Source organism: Drosophila teissieri, chromosome 2R, assembly GCF_016746235.2.
Source record: "Drosophila teissieri strain GT53w chromosome 2R, Prin_Dtei_1.1, whole genome shotgun sequence".
Classification (NCBI taxonomy): Eukaryota; Metazoa; Arthropoda; class Insecta; order Diptera; family Drosophilidae; genus Drosophila; species Drosophila teissieri.
The window spans coordinates 16,468,911-16,494,987 of NC_053030.1; the positions used below are offsets into that span (position 1 = coordinate 16,468,911).

Here is a 26,077-nt window from a genome sequence, read left to right on the forward strand (position 1 = left end):
GTGACATCCGCCACCTCCTTGCAACTCCTCCGATCCGAACATGGCATCCACATAGCGCTGGCTTCCTCTACTCTCTTATTTTTATACAGCCAGCTACGGGGTCTTGGCCAACTAATTAGCGTGGATGGAGCGGCAATTCAGTGCGCGATCCTCTGCGAAAGCAGCTGCAAAATGTATACGAGCCGAACGACAAATTTGCAGAAAATTGCTCATGTGGTGCACATTCTAATTCTATTAGTCCAAGCACCAAGCAGCCAGCACCGCCAGGCAATTATGAAGACCAAGTGGATGAGCACCCGGTTGCAAGTGGCCCGTAGCTTGCTACATGCTGCATGCTGCCTTCAATTTCCGCACGCACAGCTTGTGCATTTTATTTTGGAGGCATGTTGCGGAGTTGGGGCAGGGGCAACTTGGACGCTCCCATGCCCCACTGGCCGGCCACTGGGGTATGCAAGTGTCCGCTTTTGTAATTTACTATCCAAGGTTCCCCCACGGTGGCACCACAATTTCCTTTCGACCAACTTTGGCTTTTGCGCATATAAATAAATGAAAAATAAATAACGCATTTCGTGCGTGGAGTAAACTACTCCATACCCATTAATAATAATATCTATCAACAGAGCTGACCCCTAAAAGTATGCACGGAAATCAACCAACAATATTTGACCAATAAAATCATAAAATAAAATAATTAAATTCTTTTATGATTAAAAAACACATACCTTTCGTTAGCTAAACACACAGTACAAATATTTATGATACCATACATTTTTCTGTCGCCTTGACTGTGAAAAAAATGCTGCAATCTCGACCAGCTAAATATGTGGGGAAAATTAATATAAATACATACTTTGGGAAATATTTAATTAAAATTGTTTATTAAGGCCACCAGCGTTATGCACATATTAAGTTGGGCAGGCAATAACAAAAATGCGCATTTTCATTTAAGTGCTCAACTTTGTCATCACTTTTGTTGTTTAACTTGTAGTTGAATGGCATAAACAGTTGATAAAACTATTTGCATATCATCTCAGTCACATAATCATGCACACACACATAAACTGTTTGATAATTAATTGAATTAATTGAGAGTGGGCTGATTTTGAAGTGCAATGCAGGATACTCTTAAAAGTGAAAGACTATCTAACTAATAAACTGAATGAAATATTTTCATAGCTGAAGATCATTTTTAACTTTTAATTTTTACGTTACACATCCCGTTTAGTTTTGTATAATAAAATAACTAATTCATTTAAGCCGCTTAAGTTAGGCCCAAATAAATGGTTAAAGTCAAACGTCGTAAGCGCTGTGAAAGAGCATCATAAGCCATTAGTGGTAAACTTTGCAAGTAAAATGTCTGGCGATGACGAGCTGAAGTCGTAGGGCATAGGCCAAACATAGTCCTCGCTGATTATGAAGGAAGAGATGAAGAGGCCATGAAAAGGGGAAAATAACAGCGTACTATCTGAAATGCAGATGATTATGATATTTGCCAACTGGCAGAAACTTTTTTAATAAGTTTGTCAAAAGCAAAGTCTGGCTGGCAGAGGCCTTTTCTTTTTTTTTTTGCGCCCGCACAGAAAACTCGTCGTTTTCCGCCAGCTCGTTTGGCATTTGGAGCCGTTGAGCAAGTTTGTCCACAGGCGGTCTCTGTCGAACAGCAAACCCATTGACCTTTGACACCTACGCAACACCTCCGTGGTGGTGATGGAAGCTCAAGAGGTTTCCACACAGTTTCCACACGCTCGCTGGTGTGCTGGGCAAACAAATTTTGCCGATTACTCTCAAAGCAAATAAGCAATCAACATAAATATCATTTTATTTATCTTATGGCAGTACATAAATTTTTAAGATTTTTGCAATTTATTATTGAATGGCATGCATACAGGCAGGTATTATTCATATATGATCGTACTTACAAGTGCGCACTCACAAAACTAATTAAATATATTCGTTCTGAGCATGTTTAGTTAATTTAATGGGTTGATTAGGTGTTCTATATTTAGAGTTCAATTTTTAGTTTTTGTTGGTTAAGCTGAAATTCAGACTTATTTTATAACTCTCTCTCTCTCTCAGAAGGTCCCTCTCTCTCTCCCCTTCTCTCTTTTCGTATCTCCCTTCGCCGAAGTTCAGTTATTTACTCCCTACTTTCAAGCGGCGTCGGTGGTGTAATGGTCAGCATAGTTGCCTTCCAAGCAGTTGATCCGGGTTCGATTCCCGGCCGACGCACAAGTAAATTTTTTTATATAATTTTCCTCTTTTTTTTCTGTGCTAAGAAGTACCGATGTTTATAATGTAGTAATAGGTATTGCAGTAAAATGCAAATGCATGCTTGTCAGCACATTTAACTTATAACTTCGAAGACCTATTTGACAGCTTTGAAATTTCAACTCAGCCATTCGCCACTCCCACGGCCTTTCCAAATTTCCCAAAAAAATTTATGGAAATTGTCCCAATTATGGGGAATCAAAAAATCATAACTTTTTGGACTTCATTTCCGCAGCGATTTGATGTTTTGCATTCGAAATGTGATTGAGCGGCCAAATCAAAAGTCGACTGAAACACAAATTATCCATTAGACGGCACATCAGCGCGACCATAATGGGCAGTTTGGCTATTATCAATTCAAGGCGATTAAACGTTTATCGATTGACACAACATGGCTGGTGGTCCCCCTTCCGTTCTATAGCTCTTATACCTACATATATTTATATACATAGATATATATGCATATATCCCCATTCTCAATCCCAATCGCGATCCCCAGCGCGGCTGTCAATGCTGTCAACATAATTAACGGCAAACGTCTGCGTCCGACTGGCAGCCAAAGTCTCAGGGCCATGACAAGAAGTTATGCCACCGATTGTGAGGACGATGATGATTATTTCGACGACGATGGTCGCTGTTGATGATGGTGATGGTGATGGTGGTGATGGTGGCCCATAGCTCCCGTTGTAATTTCCCCGCATAATTACACGAAATATGTAAATGAGCGAAGGCGTCGCCAGCGCTTGACTTTGACTTTGGCTTCCTTCTTGGGAGTTCTGCACTGGGAAAACGAGGGCATGATGCAATGATTACTTTTTACAACTAAACACTAATTAAATTAAGGTATGAGATATGTATTTTTTCAGTGTAAGAGTTTTGTACAGCGGCTTACGCACCATTATTGCTCGATTATTTATATGAAAGGTGATTGCGCGCAATTAATGCATCAATGCAATGTCGAATATACGGAATATATTGAATACTAATGATGCGCACACACACACACACACTCCACATAATTGCGAGCCATAAATCGCAAAGTCAGGGATGCGATAGGAGCAAGGGAGCAAGATTCAATGACTCCCGGCTCGAGGACAGCAATCTTCAGCACGCTCGTCTAGTCGATGTCATTGGCTGCAGACATTCTCCAGACAGACCAACCAACCAACCCACCAGCCAGCCAGCCATCCAGCCCTGTGGCCATATCTCATTGTCATAACGGACAGTGCTGACAGTAAATAATCCATCAATAATTGCATCCTCCAGTTGGCCGTCTCCCTGGCTCGAGTTCGGGTTCGGGTTCGAGTTTTTCCAGTTGGCCTGAATGGCAATGGCGATGGCCCTCGGCGATTTCCACTCTCGGCCATGGCCAATGCTTTATGTCAATTGTGCTGACATTAATCATGGCAGTTTTGATTGCTCGATGTCGCGTCCTGCTTAAAATTGGCCACCCAAGGGTTTGACAACTAGAAATATCTCCTACTAACTCTCTTTGGGTGTCCGCTGGAACTGGTTTCCCAGTTGGGGGATCTCATCTCGATTAGGCGTAGTTGTCATTCGCGGTCATTTGATTAGACTCACTGTGGAATGCTGATTTTATTAATCCAGTTTGGTAAGCGGTAGGCAAGTAGCTTGCCATAAAGTTTTAATGACCTGTGCGAAGTAAAGTAATGTTACGATTAAATATATAGAATTAAATACATTTTTATTTACATGATATTTTAGGGCATCAGTACAGTTTTATTTCTTCACTATAAATTTCAGTCAATATTAAATATGGTTCATTTAATACCCTCCAGTTTTCCGACTTCATTATACTCGCAGAGACAACCACTAAGGTAGTTCGTTTGTATTTGTTTATGTTAAATATTAGAGTGCATGTGGAAGCCACTGAAAGCGAGGAGTCGAGCGCCACTTGTAGCCATTTTCAGGTCGAAATAATGGTGGCATTTTGGCAAGAGCAAAGGTAACAGGTAAATGGCAAATGGAAAGAGGTAACAGGTAACAAGCATCGGTGGCAGCAGCAGCAATAATGTGAAGAACTTTTTACTGGTAAAGTGGATTTTCCTTTTGCGGCATTTTACGTTTCTTTGGCTCGGTTTGCTCCTCGTTCTCGCTCAGCAGCTGCCTTTGCATTTTCCTTCGGCTTCAGCCATGGCTGCTCCTCCTGGCAGTTCTGTTTGTTTGCTTTTTGCTTTGCCAAGTTATTTACGTTTTGCTACACACACAGCCAACTTAACCCCTGCCAGCCAGGCCCACCGCCAAACCGCTCGACTCAAAGTGGTGCTTTTGGCTGCGTCCAGGCGCAAAAGTGTTTGTAGCCGCCAGCAAGCTTATTTAGCCGCTCAAGAGCCTCGGCAGACGGTGGTTCTTTGGTGGCTTTGAGGGGGATTTGGGGGGGCCTCGAGGGGTCTTGAGGGGCCTCCAGGGGCATGGCGGTTAATCTGGGTCAGGGTTCAGACGGAAAGTCTGTACCTGACATAGAAAACTTGGGCTGGAGGGTTAAGTGGAGGAAGCGCAGGAAGTGAAAGGATGTGGCGCTGTCAATCTGCTAATTTCTGAAAGTAGTTTGCGGCTACGGAAACCAAATCAAAGGTATACCAAACAAATGCAGATGTTGAATAAAATTGGTTATCTTTTACATTAATTTCAGGAAAGAGCTGTAAGCCACAGCATTTCTTTCATATTTGAAATGGGCTTTGAGCCTTTAAATGTGTGCTATCCAGTTAGCAGTTTCTAAACTACCCATAATTATATATAAGCCAACATGCACTCTAAGCCAAACTTCCTGACCCGATTAATGGCACAGCGCAAATTCGAATGCCAAAACCCAACGCGAACCCCAAACAATATTCGGTGACAACCGAACTACAACACCAGCAATCAAATCAACCAATCAACTGTCGATTACTTAAGCCATTTTCAATCAACACGGCCCAAACCAAAACCAAACTGGCTCACACACATACACGCACACATGACATGGCAGACACAAGCACAAATACAGATGATCGCCATCAAATTACAAATCTCAAACGCACAATAAACGCAATTACGCGACTGTGCGAGTGAGAGGGCCAGAGGGAGTGAGTGAGACGGGGAGATGGGGAGCAGACCGCAGGTCAGACTAACGTGGGCCGAAAGGAAATCGAAAGGCCGGGCGCCAAGGATTTATGCAATTTTGCTCGAACTACCAACCAACCATTTGCTAGGCTTCATCAATCAATCAGCAGTCAATGCATATGGCCAATATGATTGAAGTCAATTGTGAGAAAAACAGCATTTTAGATAAGTGGGCATTTTTGGGGGTTTTGGACCGCCAGCGGGAGCGATGTTTTCGCCCACTTCCAATCTGCAATAAATTATTGATACAAAAGTCTGTCGAATCTCTGACAGTGGGTCTCAAACATAAGCAAACATATGTGTTAATTCCAAATCAATTATGTAGCTTTTAATTTTAGGAAAAATCTCATTAAAAATGTATAGCTCAGTTACAATGTATAGCTTAGTTAGCAAAAGTTAATTAATATCAATTTAATTAAAACAAAAGAATATATACAAGTTTTTTCAAATTGTTCCCTTTATTGTGAGTACACAGTGCTGAAATATTTTTCCAGATTTATCCATTCAGCGGAAGGGAATTTGGACAGCCCCAACCAATTGGCAGTTGTTTTGCTCCCTTTTATGATACATAGATACAAAAGTTCTGTGTTCATCAGATATTTACGCACACACATGCACACATGCAAACAACCGCACTAACACACACACACAATCGAGACAGCAAACAAACACCCATAAATTTATATAGACAAAGTTCGATGCATAACAAATAGCGTATCTTATGAGTTTGTCTGGCAGATATTTTGCTTGTTGACAATGCATGAATAGGATAAATACTTGCAAATTGTTTGTAGTAAATAAATCAAATGTATCTCAGCCATGGCTGCTTTGCAATGCCTACGGTGAGGTGTAAAATCCTGGCTTTGCTAATTTATAGATTTTACGACCTGTTTTCCGCAAATGTCTTTTGTTATGACTTGTAATTTGTGGTTACATAAATTGGTTCGATTAAATTAGGGTTGGGGCTAGCTCAAATGTAATATTTTGTGTACTTCCTCAATCTGGTACATTACAGCCTAATCTGTGGAATTAAAGGTCTGTTTTTGTGTAAATATCGTTGGTACTGCTTGCCACTTAGTCAGACTTCTAGTGCAACATGTGTGTGGAAGCATTCAGTCATGAATAAGTTCTGCTTGGAGTATGTTGGCGCAAAGCTGTTGCCTTCGACTGCTGATCCTCCTCCTTCTGTTCAGATCAACCTGCAGCGTTCGCGAAAAATCGCACAAATATTTCAAGAACCGAAAATTGCGCGAGAGAAGGATCAAATTGTACGGCACCAGGAGGACTGAGATTCAACCACTGTTGATAAGTACGTGGAACTATACGGATGCCAATTTGCAGGCATGGAGTGTGTTGCAGCAAGGACCTCGAAGGACTCGCATGGCCGTGATGCAGGGTTGCATGGCCTGTCAGAATCAGCGATGTGGACGCCTGCTGGCCGGAGGATCTTCGCCAGACTCGGAGGGAACTCTCACCCTAGAGGCGGCCATTATGGATGGAGAACACTTGGAGTACGGTGCCGTGGCCGGAATGGAAGGAGCTCGGAATGCCATTCTAGTGGCCGATGCAGTTCTCAGATACACCAAACATTCCGTTCTGGTCGGAAAAAGTGCTACGAAATTTGCCAGATCCTTGGGTTACAAGGAGGAGTTCCGCACGGATGGGCGAACGAAAAGTGTGTGGAAAAAGTGGCGTTCAAACGGCTGTCAACCGAATTTCTGGCGAGATGTTCATCCCTCGCCGGCGGAGAACTGTGGTCCATACACACCACTGCCCGAGCACCTGCATCGGCATCCGCTGCACCAGGAGTATGCCATCACACAGGGCCAACACGATCAGCTGGCCCTCTTGGCCCTGGATGCGGCGGGTAAATTCCATGTGGCCAGCCAATCGAGTGGCGCCCAATTTCGCATTGCCGGCCGAGTGGGCGATGCGGCGGTGCCTGGTGCCGGCATCTATGCGGATAACGATGTGGGTGGTGCGGTGGCCAGTGGCGATGGCGATGTCCTGATGCGGCACCTGCCCGCCTTCCTGGCCGTCGAAGCAATGCGAGCGGGTAAGCGACCGGACCAGGCCGCCGAGTGGGTGGTGCAACGCCTGCTGCGGCACAATACGGAATTCAATGGCGCCGTGGTGGTGGTCAACCGACGGGGTATCTATGCCGCCGCCTGTGCCGGACTCGACGAGTTCCATTTCGTGGTCAGTGGGGGCAAGGAATACCTCAGCATGGCGCGGGTGGAGCGGATCAAGTGCTTGGAGCGGGAGAGTGAAGTCGTGGATGATGGACCCAAGGGACTATTTCCCACCATACCCGAAAAACAAGCGGTTCCCAGAGGGTAGAAAGCACTATACCTACTTAGTTCTTTCTGTACTTACAGTACAACTTCTACCATATTATCCTTAAACAGTAGTACTTGTCAAACAGTTGCTTAAAAGACCATTAGCTATAAGGTATAATTTGCCTACAAATTGCAATATTTTCTTTTTCATTTGCTGAGGACTCCCCTTCGGAAAATATTGACCTATTCTCATTTTCTTTTGTATCATTCGAGTTTCCCTATTACCAAGGCTAAAAACTTTTCACTCGCCCCCATAAGCTCTCAATTTTTCCTTAACGCTTTCAGTTTTCTCGCTTAGCTACATTTTTATTTTCCCTCACGCATTTTTATCCCCAATTCATCTGCTTTGCATATTTCTTTGTTATGTTTGTATTATTCTCGTTTCATTTTCCATTTCGGGGCTTTCCCATTTCCCGCCCTCTCTGTTTTTTCGGATTATGTAACGTAATCCCCTCGTGTTGGTTGTAAGGGAAAATCTGCTGTAAGTGTATGCAAATAAGTACAGCTGTGCTTTAATTTGCCTGGCCAACAAAGCTTGACCTCAGCATTAAAGTTGCATGGAAAAACGCGACCATTTAAGGAATCAGTATTATTATGTTTAATTGCTAGATTTAACTTCATTGTAACTACTAGCACTATTAGGCCATAAATAAATATTGCGCTGAGGAAGTCAAAGTCAAATGATACCATTCAATTAAAAGCTGAAATGTCGGCCGTATCTTTTGCGAACTTAGATTATAAGCCTGTGTGTCATAAAAATTGATTGTCATAACTCACACCGATCCCAAGCCGATAAGTTCTAGATAACTGGAGGGCACATAAATACAAAAGTGACTGGCGATGGGCCATTCGAAGACCTTTTAAGAAGTCGAAAGTTTTCGATTAGAAAGCTAGCAAAATAACACAAATACAAATCAGAACTAATGCAAATAATTTATTGCTAATTAAATGAATATAAACCACCGCATGAGTCAATGCAATATAATTTAAACCCTTTATTTTACATTTTATCTATTTGTCTGAAATAAGCCAGATAAGATTTTTGAATGGCCAAGCAAACAAATCGTATATATTGGCTGATATAGATACTACTAATCTATGGGAAAACATCTTGAAATTGCTTAGCACAACAAGTACTGCATTGTAACATCTTTATCAGTCTGTTGACTGATTAATGTGAATTTTCTCAAGTGTCGCAAAACAATTGTGGATTTTTCGATTTCCAAATTAGCTGCAGCTTAGTTTCAGTTCTATTTGGTCGTCCAACGGCGTTGGAAGCTCTTCAAAAAAATGCTGCCATCGGTGAAATTTATTATACTACTGGCTATTTTCCTAGCTTCTCAGGAAATTTCAGGAGAAATTTCTGCAGAGGTGCGCAATTCAGCTGAACCGCCCAAATGTTACAGCTGTGAAGGCATAAATTGTTTGAGGACCACGCGTCAAAACGCCACCGTTAGTTGTTCTGATAAATTGGACGTTTGCGTTACCATCTATGAGGATTGTAAGTCTGAAGTTCTGAGCAGAGTGAATTTTTAGATACAAAATGAATCCATTTTAGTTGCTGTTAGCGAGCGCGGATGCTTTTCTGAGATCTCTTTGGCTGGTCAAGCAAAATGTGCGGCCAAGGACGACCAATGTCAGAAGTGCAGCGGACAATTGTGCAATAATGTGGGACGCCGCGATTTCAAATGCATTCAATGCCTAGGTTCTGATGTAAGTAAGGCCATCTCCAAGTTGCACATTATATATATATATTTCTTAAATTTTTCTCACCAGTCTGCTGCCTGTAACAAGGGGGCCACCACCTCCCTTAAAGCCACCCAATGTGGTCTCCCCACCTCCGCGAATTCCTACTGCTATGTGAAGGTCGTTGGCGATCAGAAGGACAGCCTCCAAAGGGGATGTGCTCTTTCGGTTAAGGAGCAAAAGGCCTGCCTGGAGGATTCGGAATGCTCGCTCTGCCAGCCGGATAACGCCAGTGATTCAGTGGCCTGCAACAACTTCGACTTGCAATTGGGTTCCAAGTCCGCAGCGGAGCAAAGTAGAAAACTCATGAGCTTCGGCTTGGCGTTCTTTGCCCTGCTCTCGCTTAAATTGCTGAATTAAATTTTAAATAAATAAATTAAAATAAAACGAGTAATAACTTGTTTACAAAATGTTTGGTTTTTCTATCTTATCGGCTTATTGGATTGTTGACTTTTTTACGTCAATTAACTAGCTGGTGATCCCTGAAATAAAACCACAGTTCAATCACGGCGGAATTCGTTGGCCGACAGCTTTTTTTAGAGGTCACTTCAATAAGCCTGCAAAATACAATGGCACTTAAATTTATACATCCACTGAAAAAAAAAGTTGAATTAATGTTTCTGAGATGACTCAATACTGTTGGATTTAACTAAAATAGAAAGAAAAGCTTTTTTGATACAGACTTCACATACGATTATAAAAGATCGCATTTTTACAATTAAAAGAAACTTGTAGATACAATGTGTAGAATGTTCTACATTTAAATCATCTTTCAGCTGCAGTGTATACTAAATTAATGTACATTTCTCTACATAATGATTTTTCTTACTGATTTTTTTGTCATTTGGAGTGAGAGGGAAATCCCCAGTAAGCTTCAGCCCAAGCGTCGATGAGTAACTCGATTTATCTGTAGTTTTATATATTTAACTGCCCTCTGCTGTTGGTTCTTTATAGAAAGCCCTCAAGTGTTTGCCATTTCCACGAACAAACACACACACTGACAGCCACCGCTCTCGAGGACACTTCAGTGGGGCATTTGAAGTGGTCGGCGGTATAAAAGCCGATCGCAATGGCCAATTGCCTGACAGTCGAAGCAAAAAAATGAAGGCCCAAACAATGGCGAAGGTGTTGAGTGCTGTGGTGCTGGTGGTGGTGCTGGTGGGTCATGTGGCCGGTAACACGGCAATCAGTTGCCACACTTGTGAAGGAGCTAATTGCCAAAGGGTGCAGCTGAATAAAACGCAGACATGTTCGGATTCCCTGGACTATTGTGTGACCATCTATGATGAAGGTGTGTTGAAAGGAAGATAATTACCTTTATTTATTAAATAAAAAAAAATATTATTTTTTAATATTCCAGCCAAGGTTTTGTTCAAGGGTTGCTCCCTGGAAATTCCGAAAGACTTGCGTTCCAAATGCGATGAGAATGGTTCATGCCACAAGTGCAACACGAAGCAATGCAACAATGTGGGCTCTGCCAAGTATGCCTGCATTCAGTGCGATTCCAGCAAGGTAAGTGTAGAGTTTTCAAATAGAGAAACCAGTTTTAATTCTAACGTTTTAATTCTCCCAAAAGGACTCAAACTGCGCATCGAATGCCGCCACTTTGGCAGCAGCCCGTTGTAGTGCCCCCACTGCTCCCAACTCGTATTGCTATGCGAAATCCTCGGGAGGATCCATTGTGCGTGGATGCTCCACCACGGAAACCGATCAGCAGAGCTGTCTGAATGATGCCAACTGCCTGCTGTGCTCACCTGGCGACATAAGGAACTGCAATGCAGCCAACATCGCCGAGAGCTCGAGTGCTGGAAATCGCTTCATCCGGTTCCTGAGATAATTACTATAATGTGACATTGTATGAGGGTCAAGAAATAAATTAACTGCGATTATAAAATATATACTAAATAAAATTCAACTTTACGGGATTTTATTTCATTTCTAACAGCCAAATAAAAATATATATAAATTCTTAATGATGCTTTTACCTTATATATTGAATGGTATTATAAATACTAAATAAGATTTAATAATAAGATTAAATAAATAAGATAAATATATTAAGATACATATTAACTTAATTGGCAACACAAGATAATAAAAAAAATGCGCAAGAAATAAAATTTCAAAAATAATTGGGATATATTTTTTCAAAATATATTTGTAAGACAGAAATTCTTAAAGAGACTTCCTTATATACATATACAAAGATCGTATGACGTCTTTGTTGAATCACCAAAACTTAATTGATAACCCAGGTGGTAATCTATAACAACAACCTTCAATTGGCTCACTCTAAACTATCTGAAAGAAATTTGATCTAATGCGTTGTCTAATCTAGGGAGATAGCCCATTAATGGTAAAAAATTCCATTACCGATGTAAGCTTGTTTATTTACCATGAGCAAGGAACTACTTTAAAAATACCCCACAAGAATTGACGCACTTGAAGAAAATCCACAAAAACAACTGAATTGTTTATGCAATTTTTGAAGTGATGAACAACAACTTAACGAGCTTAATTACTTCAGTCTGCTATCTAGGAAAAACTATAAGTAACATCCTCTTAAGAGCCCAGAGTTTATATAAAGCGAAGGCTAACAACTGGCAGCTTTTCAATGCTAAATCTTCCTTCCACAATGTCAAACTTAATTTTTACGGAACTCTTGCTCGCCATTGTTTTGACCAGTAGCTATGTTTTGGCATCGGAAAAGTGTATTTATTGTCGGGATATAAACTGCCAAAGGAGTAGCTATGAGGCAGAGGAACAATGCTCAGATAAATTGGATTCCTGCGTAAGTGTTTTTAAGGCAGGCGTAGTTCAGGCCCAAGGATGTCTGGAAAGTCTCGAAGATGATTGGCGAGAAAAATGCCAGGATAAAGATAAAGGACATGAAATCGATTGCGAGATATGCGTAACCGAAAGCTGCAACAATGTGGCATCCAAAAGGGCTAACTGTCTTCAGTGCAACAATACAGAGGTAACTATCAAAAAGAGCAAAAATGTAGCATTTTTAAATAACTTTTATCTTTTAGGACGCACAGTGTGCTGAATCTCCCGAGCTCCTAAAGGCGGTACAATGCCCTATTGCGAGATCTGGCAGAAGTTTTTGCTTTGCCAGTTTGGTTGGAGACGTTTTGGAAAGGGGATGCTCACTGACTCTTTCAGATCAAGTCACATGCCTGGCCGATCCAAATTGCCACTTGTGCGATCCTTTGGAACAGCCCCATTGCAATGATCAAATTGTAGAGGCAGATGATTCACCAACCACTCAGGATCCGACGGAATCTACAAGTTCTTCAACGGAATCCACGCCTAGTTCAACAATCACAACTGAATCATCTTCAAGCTCTACAACCAGCACATCAACAAGTTCAACCAGCACATCAACAAGTTCTACAACAAGTTCTTCAACAAGTTCTTCCACAACAAGTTCTTCAACAAGTTCAACAACAAGCTCTTCAACAAATTCACCAGAAACTACACAATCCACCACAGAACCTTCGACAACTGAAGAGGTTCCAACCACAACCGACAAACCCAATTCGGCATTCGGTTTGAACGCTTCCGTGTTCCTGATCTTTGCTCAATTGGCAGTTTGCTTTTACAACCCACTTAAATAGGCAAAGTGGCGGCGCTTAGGCAAAATTCCCACGGACTTCTCCAATCTATATACGACATTATTAACAAAATTTTTATGATGTGACCATAAATTATTTTTCGCGATCAAACGTAATCTTGTTGGTTTTATGCTGGGTTGGTTATGTCATTGATTAAAAGTTGATAAGACCCTATTATGTGGCGAAATACCACAAAACCATGGACAATCCTAATTATATAAACATCCTATAAAGTTGATTTGGTAATCGTTAAATAGGACGAACTATAAATCCAAATTAACTTATTATTTTCTATTTTTAGCTGGCTAAAATGCTTTTTTCGTGTTGAAATATAGAAAGCTTAACGAGATAACTAACAAATTGGGTTATTCCGATTGCCAAATCTGCAATCAGTTAAATAATTTTAATCACTCATGACTCATCAGCCAGGGGTATATTTCTCATTCTATTTATATGTGATTCATTGTAAATATTTATTTGTTTAGCACGACTCACTTAGGGCCGACTTCATGACATTATAAAATAGATTGTATAAAGTCCAATTGGAAGCAATAATAGTAAGCAATAACGCTATAAGATTAAGTTCTTAGAAATAGCCAAAAGTCTATATCTGGGGTTTTCCAAAATAATGTGATTTACAATTGCGAAAAGGAGCGCCATGATTTCGCAATAACTATCGAATAATCGAACTGGCCATCGACTTCAGAAGCTTTAAGCCATTTTCCTTCGCAGATAGTTATTTAGGTGCTTTAATCTGATACGAATCTTCGCAAAACTAGCTGCATATGAAAGAATATTTCTGGGAAGCTAAAAATGGCTAACATTTGGCGGCTTTTAATGGCAGAAGTCCGCTAATCAGTCAACATATATTTCGGCTGTCCGTTGGACAACCTTATCGAGTGGTGGGTGTAAAAGTGTTCACGACTCCATTTCGCCTGATTATGGCCGGCTTATCTGGATAGTTCTTGTTGCTTTTTATGTTAATTCCCCTCAATCGGTTATAAATAACGAAGCTTTATCGGCCATTTAGCAATGGCAACAGCACCTACAATATAATCGCTCTGGGCCCCTAATATAGAGCAATAATCAAACAGCCACGATAGGACCCATCGATCGATCGATTGCCCGAGCTTGTCGCGATTGGAAAATCTATAAAAGGCCTCACATCAGCTAGCTAAAAATTAGTTGCCGGAATCCATTTTTGTGGCTAATACGGAAATACGCGAAGTGGCCCTCAAACGATCATGAAATCAACGACGGCAGGAGTAGCTCTGCTACTCCTTGTGCTAAATCACGCAAGTGGTAGGTTCCAGTCGAAATCCAGGATTAAGATTAGTGTAAAGTGAAAGTGATCGTGATAAAAAGTCAGTGAACAAACCGAAAACTACCACAAACAAGGGATTAAATATAAAAGGCTACATAATAGAAAAAATATTGTTTTACGTAATGAATTTCTTGAAAAGAAATCTTAGAAAAAACACGAATAAATAAATATTGTTTGAAACATTTAAAACTACTTTTACTTACATAATATATGTAAAACTACACACTACTTACTGGAAACGAAGTTAAACATTCTTTGGCAGTTGGGATTGAACAGTAAAGAACAGTAAATCGAAAAGACGAATAACCTATCTAATCAACCAAAAGTATCTGCTCGTGTTATTCGCCATTGGACAATGAATAAAACAAGTGTACGTCCGTCAATCGCGCCGCCATTTATGACTCATAGCCATGCTTTTATATGGTGTATATTAAACATTTATCTACTATCAATAAAAAGTGCACTTCACGATGTGACAAACGCGTGTAAACCATGTTGGTTTTGGTTGGTTCAAAGTATACCTTTGCTCGGTATTGTTATATTCTAACGTTGCGAAACACCTGCAACGTCAATCGGAATTATCGAGTGCCTTGAAACCCAATCCATTTTGATTTAGGTGGATTAATTCGAGCAAGAGATTAGAAGTTGCTATTGGACTTTGTTATATTAAACAGAAATCAGTGGTTTGAAGCATAAAGCATATTTAGCATGATTCCAAATATATTTAAAAGTATTTATAATTAAGTAATTAATGTCCAGCTTGCCCTCAAAGTAATAGAGTAATTAAAAACCAACTAATATGCTAATCCTTCTGCATTTGCCAACTTTCTCTTTTCAAATTAAAAGAACACGCTTCTTGATAGATTGTGTTTTGCGATTAGTGTTGAATTGGCCGTTTTATGGATCTGAAAGCAATTATTAATTTATTAATTTATATGCTGATTACGGGACAAAGATCCCAACGATGTGGTAACGGCAGCCTTCAGACATCGGTAGTCATAAATAACACGAAAATTCGATTATCGTCAGGCCCATAAACACTTTAATACGTAACACAGTCGCATAGTGCCATTAATTATACGTTTATCAACGTGTTTTCCAGTTTGGATTTGGCTGAAATAAGGGGCGCATGTATTGGGTGTACTCGCACTCAGAATAACTTGGTTATTGATCATATTAAGATCTTAACTTGTATAATTATCATAATCTATTACTTGCAGATGCTTTAATTCACAACTGGCATTCCGGGCCCATCAACTGCTATGAGTGCTCCACACTCGATGAGTGCTCTGCAGGATCGGGAACCCTGCGAAAATGTCTGGGTAACGATGGCCAAAGTTGTGTGGCCATTTTCAACAGCGATGGTGCTGTGATCGAGAGAGGATGTAGCGACAACTTGGAATCAAATTGCACGGCAAGCGGGGATGATTGCTATGAATGCCGATCTCATGGATGTAACTTTCTGAAAACCAAGGAGAATTTGCTCGATTGCATTGTGTGCGATGCCCAGAGCGATGATAATTGTGTCTTCGACATCGAACTTGTGACTGAAAGAAGGAAGTGCAACCAACAATGTATCACAGCACTTTACCCCACCAACAGTGAAGAGGGTGCGCCCTTGGAGTTGGTTCGCAGTTGTCTGGATGATCTGGATTTGGACGATCGAGAGGCCTGTTCCGACGGAACCCTCGGAAACTGCGTTGCCTGCAGTACGGCAAGCTGTAATAAGGAGGATTTGGGTGTCCGAGGAAGCTGTAATGTCTGCAAAGGAGACTGCAGCAATCCGCAATCGCAGACCTGCCGAGCTGTCCCATCTGGTGATAATCCGGAGAGCTGTTTTATCGAAATCGACACATCAGGTGCCATCTACGAGATGGGCTGCCTGAGTCAATACAACGTGAGCGATGTTACCCTGATGGAAACCAACAAGCAGTTGTGGTACTGCACTGGCGACAATTGCAATGTCGAATCTGCTCTGGCAAAGCCACAAACATGCAAACTGTGCAGCTCCCGGACGGATGAGGGTTGTGCTGTGGCTCCCGAGAATGTGGATTCTGTTACGGTGTGCGAAAGTCTGGTGAACACCGATTGCTATTCAAGGATCCTGGACGATGGACACACGGAGAGGGGTTGCCTGACCAGCTTGGAGGGTGAGGATTACCTGGACTGCCTCAAGGACACCAATAGCACCAAGTGCCTCAGATGCACAGGAGCGTCGTGCAACGAGCTGGTGGGTTGTGTTGTGGAGTTGGATATTTTATAAGCTTTTTATAACTATTTCATTTATTTTTTGCAGCTCCAGCCCACGGAGCGTCTGAGCTGTCAGATTTGCGATTCCAGTGAGGATGCCTCCTGCGAGGGATCTCCTTCCGCCTCTGGCCTATGTCTACTGCACACCGCCGATCAGCAGTGCATAACTGTCATAGATCTCTTGGGAAACACTCAACGTGGATGCAGTGCATCCCTGGAGTGTGAGTCCAGTAACCCCAAAAAGTGTGAGGCCTGCTCCGGAGCCGATTGTAACACCGGCAATCTGAAGAGATTGGAGGATGGCCAGCCAGGACTGTGGGGCCAGAGTTTGCCCCTCAGCTGCCAGAGTTGTGCGGATGCCACCAGTTGTGCCGCCAGCGATCTTACGAATACAACCTGCGCAAGTGACTCCGACTATTGTGTGACCGTGTTCAGTGCGAATGGATCTGTGTCGGCCAAGGGTTGCAGCCAGGTGGTCGAGCAAACCTGGGCCAGCTACTGTGATGCCAATGACGGAAGCTGCCACAATTGCAACTCCAATGGCTGCAACAGTGCTAGATCGCTGGACAGCTACACCGAATGCATCTACTGTGACTACGAAAACGATGATTGTGCCACCAATGCGGCAAATGTAAAGTCCCGCCGCCTTTGTAATGGCCAGTGTTTCACTGCATCACGCAGGAGATCCAGCGAGAATTTCGTTTACGACACTGTGCGAGGCTGTTTGGATGACAAGGATCCGGAGGATCAGGCGACTTGCATTGCCGGCACCGATGCCGCATGCATTGCCTGCTCCGGAGCCAACTGCAATGTGGAGAATATAGCCGAAGTCTCGCAGTCCTGCTACAAGTGCTCGGGATCCGATTGCGATGATCCGGTGGCCAGTCAGTGCAGCGCCTATAGTCCCGATGATCGTTGCTATATCCTGTTTGACTACAATGCCGATATCACCGGCATGGGCTGCCAGTCCGATCTGGATGAGGAGTTCGTGGAGGATAACTTCCACTCTCTGCTGTTTTGCGATGACAACGATTGCAACTTCTTCGACATCTTACCAGTGCCGCACCAGTGCATCGTCTGCGATTCCTCCGAGGATCCCAACTGTGCCACGGACCCTTCAAAAATCACATTAATTGGAACCTGCGGAATCTTGCCGTATACCAGCTGTCAGACACGCATCATAAGTGAGTAGAATTCAAACTTCATTCAGAAACTGGGCTAATCCTCTCCTGTGTTTCATAGGTGGCAGAACCCAGCGCAGTTGCTTGAGCAGCTTGGAGCGTGAGCAATTGCAGGAGTGCCTCGATGGCACCGGAAACTGTGTGGTTTGCACTGGCGATCGCTGTAATGCTGAAATATATCCCGCGGATCGTCGTCGTTGTCAGCGCTGTGACTCGGTCACCGATCCCACGTGCTCATCTGCGCCCGATGCATCGGAGGTGTGTCCCTACTATCTGGAGGACGAAGGCTGCAGTGCCAAGTTGGTGGATGGCGAAACCTATCGTGGTTGCCAGCGGGAGTTCACCTGCGACGATGAGGACAAACAGCACTGCCGCATGTGCTCCGGCAAGGACAACTGCAATGTGGCGGATCTGTTCAACTCCTACATTGGGTATCCCAGCCAGTGGATAACACCGCCAGTCAATTGCTATTCCTGCAACGGCACCGAGTGCCAGGGCACCAGTTCCGGCACCCTGCGCAAGTGTACTGGCAACGATGCGCAGAATTGTGGCACCGTTTTCGATGCCTCTGGCTCCGTGTCCTTCCGGGGTTGCACGGACACCCTCTACGCGGACACTGAGCTCCTGCAATACTGCGATGATAACTCGGCCAACTGCAAGTTCTGCAAGTCCAGCGGCTGCAATAACGCCAAGGAGCTGAGCACCTATGTGGATTGTCTGTTCTGCGATGGAAGCGATGAGGCGCAATGCGTCCGCAATGTGAGCAATATAAACCGTACTTTATCCTGCCAGGGCAGCTGCTTCACTGGCCTCTATCCCCGCAATCGCTCGGAGGCCAATCCTGTTTACGATCTGGCTCGTGGCTGTTTGGACGACCTCGATTACGATGATCGTGAGGCTTGCGCAGCCGGAAGCCTGGAGAATTGTGTTTCCTGCTCGGCGGCCTCGTGCAACAAAGCTGATGTACCCGAGGATCGCCTGAGCTGCAATGTCTGTCAGGATGCCGCATGCGAGACGCTTACCAGTCAACTTTGTTTGGGATATCGGTCCGGGGATCAGTGCTACATACACGTGGGCGTCGGCACTGTCAAGGCCATGGGTTGTGCCACCGATCTGCAGGACTCGTTCCTGCTGACCAACCGCAGGGATCTGTATCTCTGCTCCGGCGACGACTGCAATACCAAGGATAAGCTGAAACTGGAGGGCGTTGCCTGCAACGTGTGCAATTCCACCTATGATGATGGATGTGTTGGAGGCACTGCGGCTTCGGCCACCGATTGCGAACACTACATCAATCCCGAGTGCTACAGTTATCTGAATGAGGATGGCGTTTTGCTGCGTGGCTGCCTCAAGGACACCGATGATCAGCTCTTCGATGAATGCTCCAGCGCTGGCACCACCAACTGCACCATTTGCAGCACGAATAATTGCAACAACGACGTGTACCCCGCCGATTGGCTGACCTGCTTGCGTTGCGACTCCGCCAGCGATTCCGATTGTGCCCTGAATCCATCCAGCTACTCGAGCTACTGTCGTACCTATTCCGATGACGATGCCTGTGTCACTGCTCTGACCAATGGTCGCACCCGTCGTGGCTGCCAGTCGGAGCTGAATTGCGATGCATCGCAGCCGGGAAGCTGCCGAGTGTGCTCCGGAGCCAACTGCAACACCGTGGATCTGCAGTCGAGCTACGTGGGTGAGCCAGGCAAGTGGACGGATCTTCCGCTGAGCTGCCACGTTTGTAGCGATGCAGCCAGTTGTGCAACTGTGGGTACGGCAACCACCAAGTGCGAGGGTAACAACAAGCAGACCTGCTCGACAGTCTTCAACTCAGAGGGTCAGGTGGTGGCCAGAGGATGCAGTGACTCTGTCTTGGCTGCCAACGCGGACTACTGCGACTTGGACGGAGACAAGTGCCCACAGTGTAAGTCGGATGGTTGCAATACCGCCGTCTCCTTGGACTCCTATGTGGATTGCTACTTCTGCGATGCCGAGGATGATGTGAACTGCTCTTGGGAGAAGCCGGAAACTACCAGAAAGTGCCAGGGTCAGTGCATGACGGGATTGTATCCACGCAGCTCATCCTGGGACTCGGCTCTGCTGCCCACTCGCGGATGCCTGGACGATTTGGATGAGGCGGAACGAGCATCCTGTGCCGCGGGAACTCATTCCAATTGCACCGCCTGCACTGGATCGCTCTGCAATGGAGATGATGTCATCGCTAACCCGCTGGAGTGCTACACTTGCAAGGATCCCTACTGTGAGAGTCCGGAAACATCCAAGTGTGTGGCCTACCGGGAGAATGACCAGTGCTATTTGGCCTACGACGACTCCGGTGTGGTGGCCATGGGCTGCGCCAGTGAGTTTGAGACGCAGGTTATCAAGGAGCTGGTGGCCCAGCAACGTCTGCTGCTGTGCTCCGGACAAAAGTGCAACGAATACAGCATCACTCCCGATCCCAACACCTGTCTGCAATGCTCCTCTACGGATGATTCCCGGTGTGCCACCAATCCGAACCAGTTGACCACCACCGATATTTGCTCCCAGTTGCCCTACACAGAGTGTGTTACCCAGATTGATAGCCAGGGCAACACCAATCGTGGATGCATTTCCAGTTTGGGCGGAGACGATTTCTACGAGTGTCTCACTGGCGATGGAAAACTCTGCGAAACGTGCACCGGCGAACGTTGCAACGGCTTGTCCGTATTCCCCGCGGATCGCAGGAAGTGCTACCAGTGCGATTCCTCCAGCGACCCCAGCTGTGCCACCGCACCAGCTACTCATACCAGCACTGTGTGCCCCATTTACTCCCAGGACGAGTCCTGTGTGACCACATTGTTGAATGGCATTACGTACCGCGGATGTAATTCGTCACTCACCTGCTCAGATCTCTCCGATTCCAGAACGTGCCGCGTTTGCACTTCCGACGATGGTTGCAACACCATTAACCTCGAGAAAGTTGGCGAGGATGGCTTGCCCGGCGTGTGGCAAGATGTACCCATTGAGTGTCTCGCGTGCTCGGGAACAGCGTGTGCTTCTGGTGGTGGTAGCCTAACCAAGTGCTCGGGATACGACAACTGCGTGACCGTATTCAGCGATACCGGTTCAGTTACCCAAAGAGGTTGCTCGGAGTCCGTCTTCGAGGAGTCCGACTACTGCGACAAGAATCCCGCCTCCTGTCCCCGTTGCAATTCCAATGGCTGCAACTCCGCCGACTCCCAGGACAATTATGTCGAGTGCATCGTTTGCGATTCCAGTGTGGACTCGAATTGTGTCAGTAATCCCACACAGATCATAAAGACACGCCAGTGCCACGAACGTTGTGTGTCTGCCTTCCTGCCCCTCTTCAACGAAACTGTGGATCCCAGCTATGCGCTAATCCGCAATTGCTACGATGACTTGGAGAAGGAGGATCGTGATGCCTGCACGTCCGGTAGCAAGAGGTTCTGCGCCACTTGCGAAGGTGCCAAGTGCAATTCCGAGGACTTAGTGGCCAGTCGGCATAGCTGTTTGGTATGCCAGGGCGATGAGTGCCAGGCTGCAAAGGCCGCCAGTTGCTCGAATTACAGGGAGCACGATGAGTGCTACATTCAGTTCGATGAGGAGAGGTCGGTCAGCTCGCTGGGTTGCCTCAGTGAATTGAGCCACGATGATATCTATTTGCTGAAGCGCTCCAAGAGATTGCTGACCTGCAGCGACAACGATTGCAACACCATTGAATCCGTGCCAGAAATTCAGACCTGCACTCTGTGCAGCTCACGTACCGACTTCAACTGTGCGATTAGTCCCTTAAGTGTGACAACAGAAACAGATTGCAGTCTTGGTGGCTTCCCTGAATGCTATTCCCGTGTCCTGTCCGATGGAAGCACAGAGAGAGGTTGCCTCTCCAACTTGGAGGACGACGAGTTCCTCTCGTGCTACAACAGTACCTCTGCCACGTGCAACTCCTGCCAGGGAAGTAATTGCAACCAAGTGGTTTATCCCAGCGATCGCCGATCCTGCCACGTTTGCAACTCCGAAACAGATGGCAATTGTGAAAACAACCCCAGTAGCCTTACCGTGTGTTATCTGTACGACGCAGATGACCAATGTGTGACCAATCTGAGAAACGGAGTGACCTACAGGAACTGCGCCTCCTCGCTGAGTTGCGAGGCGAACGCCAAGACCTGTGTCTACTGCGAGGGCGATGGATGCAACCAGGTCGATTTGGCCGCCAAGTCCGATGACAACATTGGCAAGTGGCAGGACCTTCCACTGGAGTGTCTCACCTGCGAGGGTACCGGCTGCCAGGCGGAGGAGATTCCCTCGGTCAAGTGCCAGAACAACAACGAGCAGGACTGCCTGACAGTGTTTGGATCGGATGGTGCCGTCACCAGACGTGGCTGCCAGGATGAGGTCGAAGCGGATGCCACCATCTCCACCTATTGTGGCACCAATGCCGGCAGCTGTCCCTCCTGCAAGTCCAACAACTGCAACAATGCCACTGCCCTGAGTCAGTATACCACCTGTATCTACTGCGACTCCTACAAGGATTCCTCCTGCCTGTGGGATCCGACCAGTGCCAGCCACAGGACCCGTCAGTGCCAGGGACAATGTATGACTGCCCTGTACGGCAGCGCGGATGCTGGCTTGGATCTCATCCGCACCTGCTTGGATGACAAGGAGGCGTCTGACCAGCTGACCTGTGCCAGTGGCAGTGATACCACCTGCGCCGCCTGCAGCGGTGACTCCTGCAATGTCCAGACTTTGCCCGAGGACCGCCAGAGTTGCTACACCTGCGAGGGCGACGAGTGTGAGGATCCGCAGCCCAAGACCTGTGCCATCTACAAGCCGGAGGATCGCTGCTTCCTGTGGGTGGACGAGGATAACGATCTGAAGCAACTCGGCTGCCTCAGCTCCTTCCGCAACCAGGATCTGGAGGCCATCATCAAGACGAAGCGCATTGCCGTCTGCAATGGCACCAACTGCAACATTCCCCAACTCCAGTCCCCCGTGCGATGTGCCGTCTGCGATTCTCGCGAGGATCCCTCTTGCGCCACCGATGCCCTGGCTATTGGAACCTTCGACACCTGCAGTCAGTTGCCCCACACAGGATGCTACACCAGACTGGAGGATGGTACGTCCACAAAGAAGTTTCTCAGTCAAATATTTTCTTAACCAATCTTTATGTTTTTCTTCTAGATGGTTCCACCCAACGTGGCTGCCTGTACGATCTCGGCCAGACTGAGTTTGCCTCGTGTCTCCTAGAAAGCGATGCCAACTGTACCGTGTGTTCCGTCGATGGTTGCAATCGTGAGGTAACTAAACAGCAAAAACCACATATAAACTTATTTAAGATGTTCTAAATATTAACCCATTTCTCAGATCTTCCCTGCGGATCGTCAAGTGTGCTACTCCTGCACCTCTGAGGATGACTCCAGCTGTGAATCGGATCCCTCGTACACCTTGGCCTGTCCGTGGATCAGCGAAACCGAGACCTGCAAGACCCTGCTCTCCGGCAATGTCACCACCCGTGGTTGTAGCAGCAGCGTCGAGTGCGATTCCAGTGACTTCCGCAACTGCCGCAGTTGCTCCGGCAGCGAGTGCAATGCCATCGATCTGGCCAACCGGGTGGACGATGGTCAGCACGGCCTGTACCAGACCTTGCCCCTGAAGTGCCACACCTGTGTGGGCGAGCATTGCCTGAGTTCGCTGGGACCTGCGGTTACTTGTTCGCTGAATCTGGAGCAGGATTGTAAGACGGTCTTTGAGGCCGATGGCGTGTCGGTGAGGAGGAGAGGTTGTGCGGATGATGTGGATGACTACGAGGATCGCTACTGCCGCAAGAATCCTGCTTTGTGCTTCACCTGCAAGTCGAACGAGTGCAACGACGCCTGGTCCACCGAGGAGTATGTGAGCTGCACCTTCTGCAATTCGGCCAACAAATCGAGCTGCATCACCGATCCCAAGGAGTCCGACCTGAGCACGCGCAGTTGCAAGGGTCAGTGCTTGGTGGCTCTGAGTGGAGCGGACTTGATTCGATCCTGCTTGGACGACAAGGAGCTGTATGACCGCTCCGACTGCAGCACCGACGAGAGCGGCACAGACTGTGCCACCTGCTCCGGCGCCGAATGCAACACCTTCTCGTATCCCGCCGATCGACTTAGTTGCCACACCTGCTCGGATGCCACTTGTTCGAGCAGCCGTTCGCAGGCCTGTTTGGCCTACGTATCGGATGACTACTGTTTCGCCAAGTATGCCACTGATGGCGGTGTGGAGCTGATGGGTTGTGCCAGTAGCCAGAATGACTCCAGCTTGGAGCAATGGCAGCAGGGCAATCTGCTGTACTCCTGCCAGGGCAGCGAGTGCAACGAACTGAGCCGACTGCCCGCCGAGGGAGAGTGTCTGTCCTGCGATTCCAGCAAGTCCTTGGAGTGCGCCCAGGATCCCACGGGCGTGCTGACCACCATCACCTGCCATGCCCCCAACGCCGATTGTATCACTCGCCTGGTGGACGGACACACGATCCGTGGTTGCAAGAGTGCACTGAGCACCACCGAAAGCAGCAGCTGTGTGGCGGATGGCACCTGCTCCGCTTGCTCCGGCGCCAAGTGCAATGCCGAGATCTTCCCCAACAACCGACGACGGTGCTACATCTGCAACTCCATCAATGATCCACTTTGCGCCCAGCATCCTAACAGCGTGGCCGTGTGTCCCGTTTATGCGGCAAATGACGAGTGTGTCACATCCTTCAACGACGGCGTCCTGCGGCGCGGATGTGCCAGCGAACTGGAGTGCGAGATCGACAACGAGGATCACTGCAACAAGTGTGCCACGGATGGTTGCAACACGGTCGAGCTTACTGGTTCAGCCGGCGGACTGTCCGGTTTGGGATTGGGTCTCACCCTCATCGTCGCCTGGCTGATCAGCTCCACGCAGCGACTGTAGGATATATATCCGAAGGACGAAGAGGTGTTCCAGTTCAAGTTCCGCCATCTAGTTAAGTAGATTTATGTAGAGTATGCTTTTATAATTAGATTGCTGTGCTGAGCGCGATGGGTCTTCTCGATTTATCGCGCGATCTACCAACGATTTGTAAATAAACCAAGCGAAAATATCGAACAATTTAACAGGTTTCTTTCTCAGTGCATATAATACACCATATTACTTAGCTCTCTATTTATCTAGCCTTCTGCCCTGTCCACACTTGGTTGGTCTGTTTTGAAAGCCTTAACGCCTGTCTACCTTGCAACTCCTTCAGTTTCCACGCCTTTTCTCCGCTGAGATATGCCAGACAGATTTTCCCCTTTTCCGCCCCACTATTTCCACGTCAATTTTTCGCTCGAATAAAGTTGAAAAGTGAAATTGCCTCTCCACTCGAGAAGCCAAAAAACAATGGAAGGCCAAAAAGTTGCCAAGAAATTGCGAAACGCAGCCATTGGAAATAAAATGCAAATGCAGAAGACGATGCGTTGTGTGTTGCTTTAGTGAGGAGTTTAAAGCAAATTGAAATTCGCTTGGCATAACAAAGAAACGAGGAAACGCACAACTTAATCCCAGACTCCTGCTGAGAAACTGAGAAATACAGTTTTGTCGTCCCGTCCCAAAAATTGCCATCAAGATTGGGAGCCAATGAAAAGACAACTTTCTGTGGCGGAAAAGTTGCCGCAAGTCCATTTGATTTGCTTTTAATTGCCGGCTTTTTTGGTCCGACCAGCGATAAGCAATTGCGTTTTAGATTTATAGCGAGCAATTAAGTGGTTGACAACGATTTAATGGCAAATTACACAATGACCACAAGACATGTAGGCGGTTACTAGAGAGAGACTCAAAACGAATCCGGACACTGGAGGCAGTCCATGAGTAATGCGAATTAAATGAACTTATTGATGGCTCACTTGGTCATCAAGAGACGACGGGTTTCTATTTATTTCTCTACCAGTTACTAGTAGCTTCGTTAAATTATCAATATCTTATCATCTTGCCACAACTTTGAATGTTTTAAAAACGCTTTTATGTCTTTTAAAACCTGTTGTTCGTTATAAAAACTTTTTATTCCTGTCCTCACATTTTCGAACCATATATTTTATTCGATCGTGACGTTGGCTTGCAGTTATCACAGTTAACAGGACCCAAAGCCTTTTCTGAATTTATAGATTACACGTATTCATCGATCACTTTGCAAAGTCGACAACCTGTTGTCTTTTATTTGCTATCGCCATGCAGCTGTCACAACAAACTGCCCGTTAA

The 26,077-nt window shown here is 45.8% G+C and overlaps 5 protein-coding genes and 1 non-coding gene across 6 annotated transcripts; all 6 read left to right on the forward strand.

The window, feature by feature from the left end:
• Positions 1–2,157: 2,157 nt before the first annotated feature.
• On the forward strand, positions 2,158–2,229 carry Trnag-ucc. The gene has a single exon. It is a non-coding gene; the product is annotated as a tRNA-Gly (tRNA).
• A 4,302-nt stretch (positions 2,230–6,531) lies between these two features.
• Positions 6,532–7,886, forward strand: LOC122614661 (L-asparaginase-like protein GE13669). The gene has a single exon (XM_043789277.1). The coding sequence runs from the start codon at positions 6,532–6,534 to the stop codon at positions 7,729–7,731; it is 1,200 nt and encodes a 399-aa protein (XP_043645212.1). The 3' UTR covers positions 7,732–7,886.
• Positions 7,887–8,976: 1,090 nt separating this feature from the next.
• Positions 8,977–9,873, forward strand: LOC122614142. The gene is made up of 3 exons (XM_043788632.1): positions 8,977–9,231; positions 9,289–9,443; positions 9,507–9,873. The coding sequence occupies exons 1-3, from the start codon at positions 9,021–9,023 to the stop codon at positions 9,834–9,836; spliced, it is 696 nt and encodes a 231-aa protein (XP_043644567.1). The 5' UTR covers positions 8,977–9,020; the 3' UTR covers positions 9,837–9,873.
• Positions 9,874–10,555: 682 nt separating this feature from the next.
• LOC122614129 lies at positions 10,556–11,391 on the forward strand. The gene is made up of 3 exons (XM_043788616.1): positions 10,556–10,767; positions 10,837–10,988; positions 11,053–11,391. The coding sequence occupies exons 1-3, from the start codon at positions 10,578–10,580 to the stop codon at positions 11,311–11,313; spliced, it is 603 nt and encodes a 200-aa protein (XP_043644551.1). The 5' UTR covers positions 10,556–10,577; the 3' UTR covers positions 11,314–11,391.
• A 684-nt stretch (positions 11,392–12,075) lies between these two features.
• On the forward strand, positions 12,076–13,209 carry LOC122614141 (A-agglutinin anchorage subunit). Its single transcript, XM_043788631.1, is given in 3 exon segments — positions 12,076–12,453; positions 12,509–13,087; positions 13,089–13,209. Coding segments are annotated over 3 exon segments (969 nt in total). The 5' UTR covers positions 12,076–12,090; the 3' UTR covers positions 13,116–13,209.
• Positions 13,210–14,278: 1,069 nt separating this feature from the next.
• On the forward strand, positions 14,279–24,944 carry LOC122612763 (G surface protein, allelic form 168). Its single transcript, XM_043786579.1, has 6 exons — positions 14,279–14,395; positions 15,638–16,647; positions 16,714–17,851; positions 17,910–22,964; positions 23,030–23,145; positions 23,213–24,944. Exons 1-6 carry the CDS (start codon positions 14,338–14,340, stop codon positions 24,773–24,775), a joined length of 8,940 nt encoding a protein of 2,979 aa, XP_043642514.1. The 5' UTR covers positions 14,279–14,337; the 3' UTR covers positions 24,776–24,944.
• Positions 24,945–26,077: the final 1,133 nt, after the last annotated feature.

Coding starts and splice junctions, on each gene's coding strand:
- LOC122614661 (XM_043789277.1), top strand. CDS start 6,532: ATGTTGGCGCAAAGCTGTTGCCTTCGACTGCTGATCCTCCTCCTTCTG.
- LOC122612763 (XM_043786579.1), top strand. CDS start 14,338: ATGAAATCAACGACGGCAGGAGTAGCTCTGCTACTCCTTGTGCTAAAT. Junction 16,648..16,713: donor GAGCGTCGTGCAACGAGCTG/GTGGGTTGTGTT, acceptor TATTTTTTGCAG/CTCCAGCCCACGGAGCGTCT. Junction 22,965..23,029: donor CTACACCAGACTGGAGGATG/GTACGTCCACAA, acceptor TTTTTCTTCTAG/ATGGTTCCACCCAACGTGGC.
- LOC122614142 (XM_043788632.1), top strand. CDS start 9,021: ATGCTGCCATCGGTGAAATTTATTATACTACTGGCTATTTTCCTAGCT. Junction 9,232..9,288: donor CGTTACCATCTATGAGGATT/GTAAGTCTGAAG, acceptor AATCCATTTTAG/TTGCTGTTAGCGAGCGCGGA. Junction 9,444..9,506: donor TTCAATGCCTAGGTTCTGAT/GTAAGTAAGGCC, acceptor TTTTCTCACCAG/TCTGCTGCCTGTAACAAGGG.
- LOC122614129 (XM_043788616.1), top strand. CDS start 10,578: ATGAAGGCCCAAACAATGGCGAAGGTGTTGAGTGCTGTGGTGCTGGTG. Junction 10,768..10,836: donor TGTGACCATCTATGATGAAG/GTGTGTTGAAAG, acceptor TTAATATTCCAG/CCAAGGTTTTGTTCAAGGGT. Junction 10,989..11,052: donor TTCAGTGCGATTCCAGCAAG/GTAAGTGTAGAG, acceptor TTCTCCCAAAAG/GACTCAAACTGCGCATCGAA.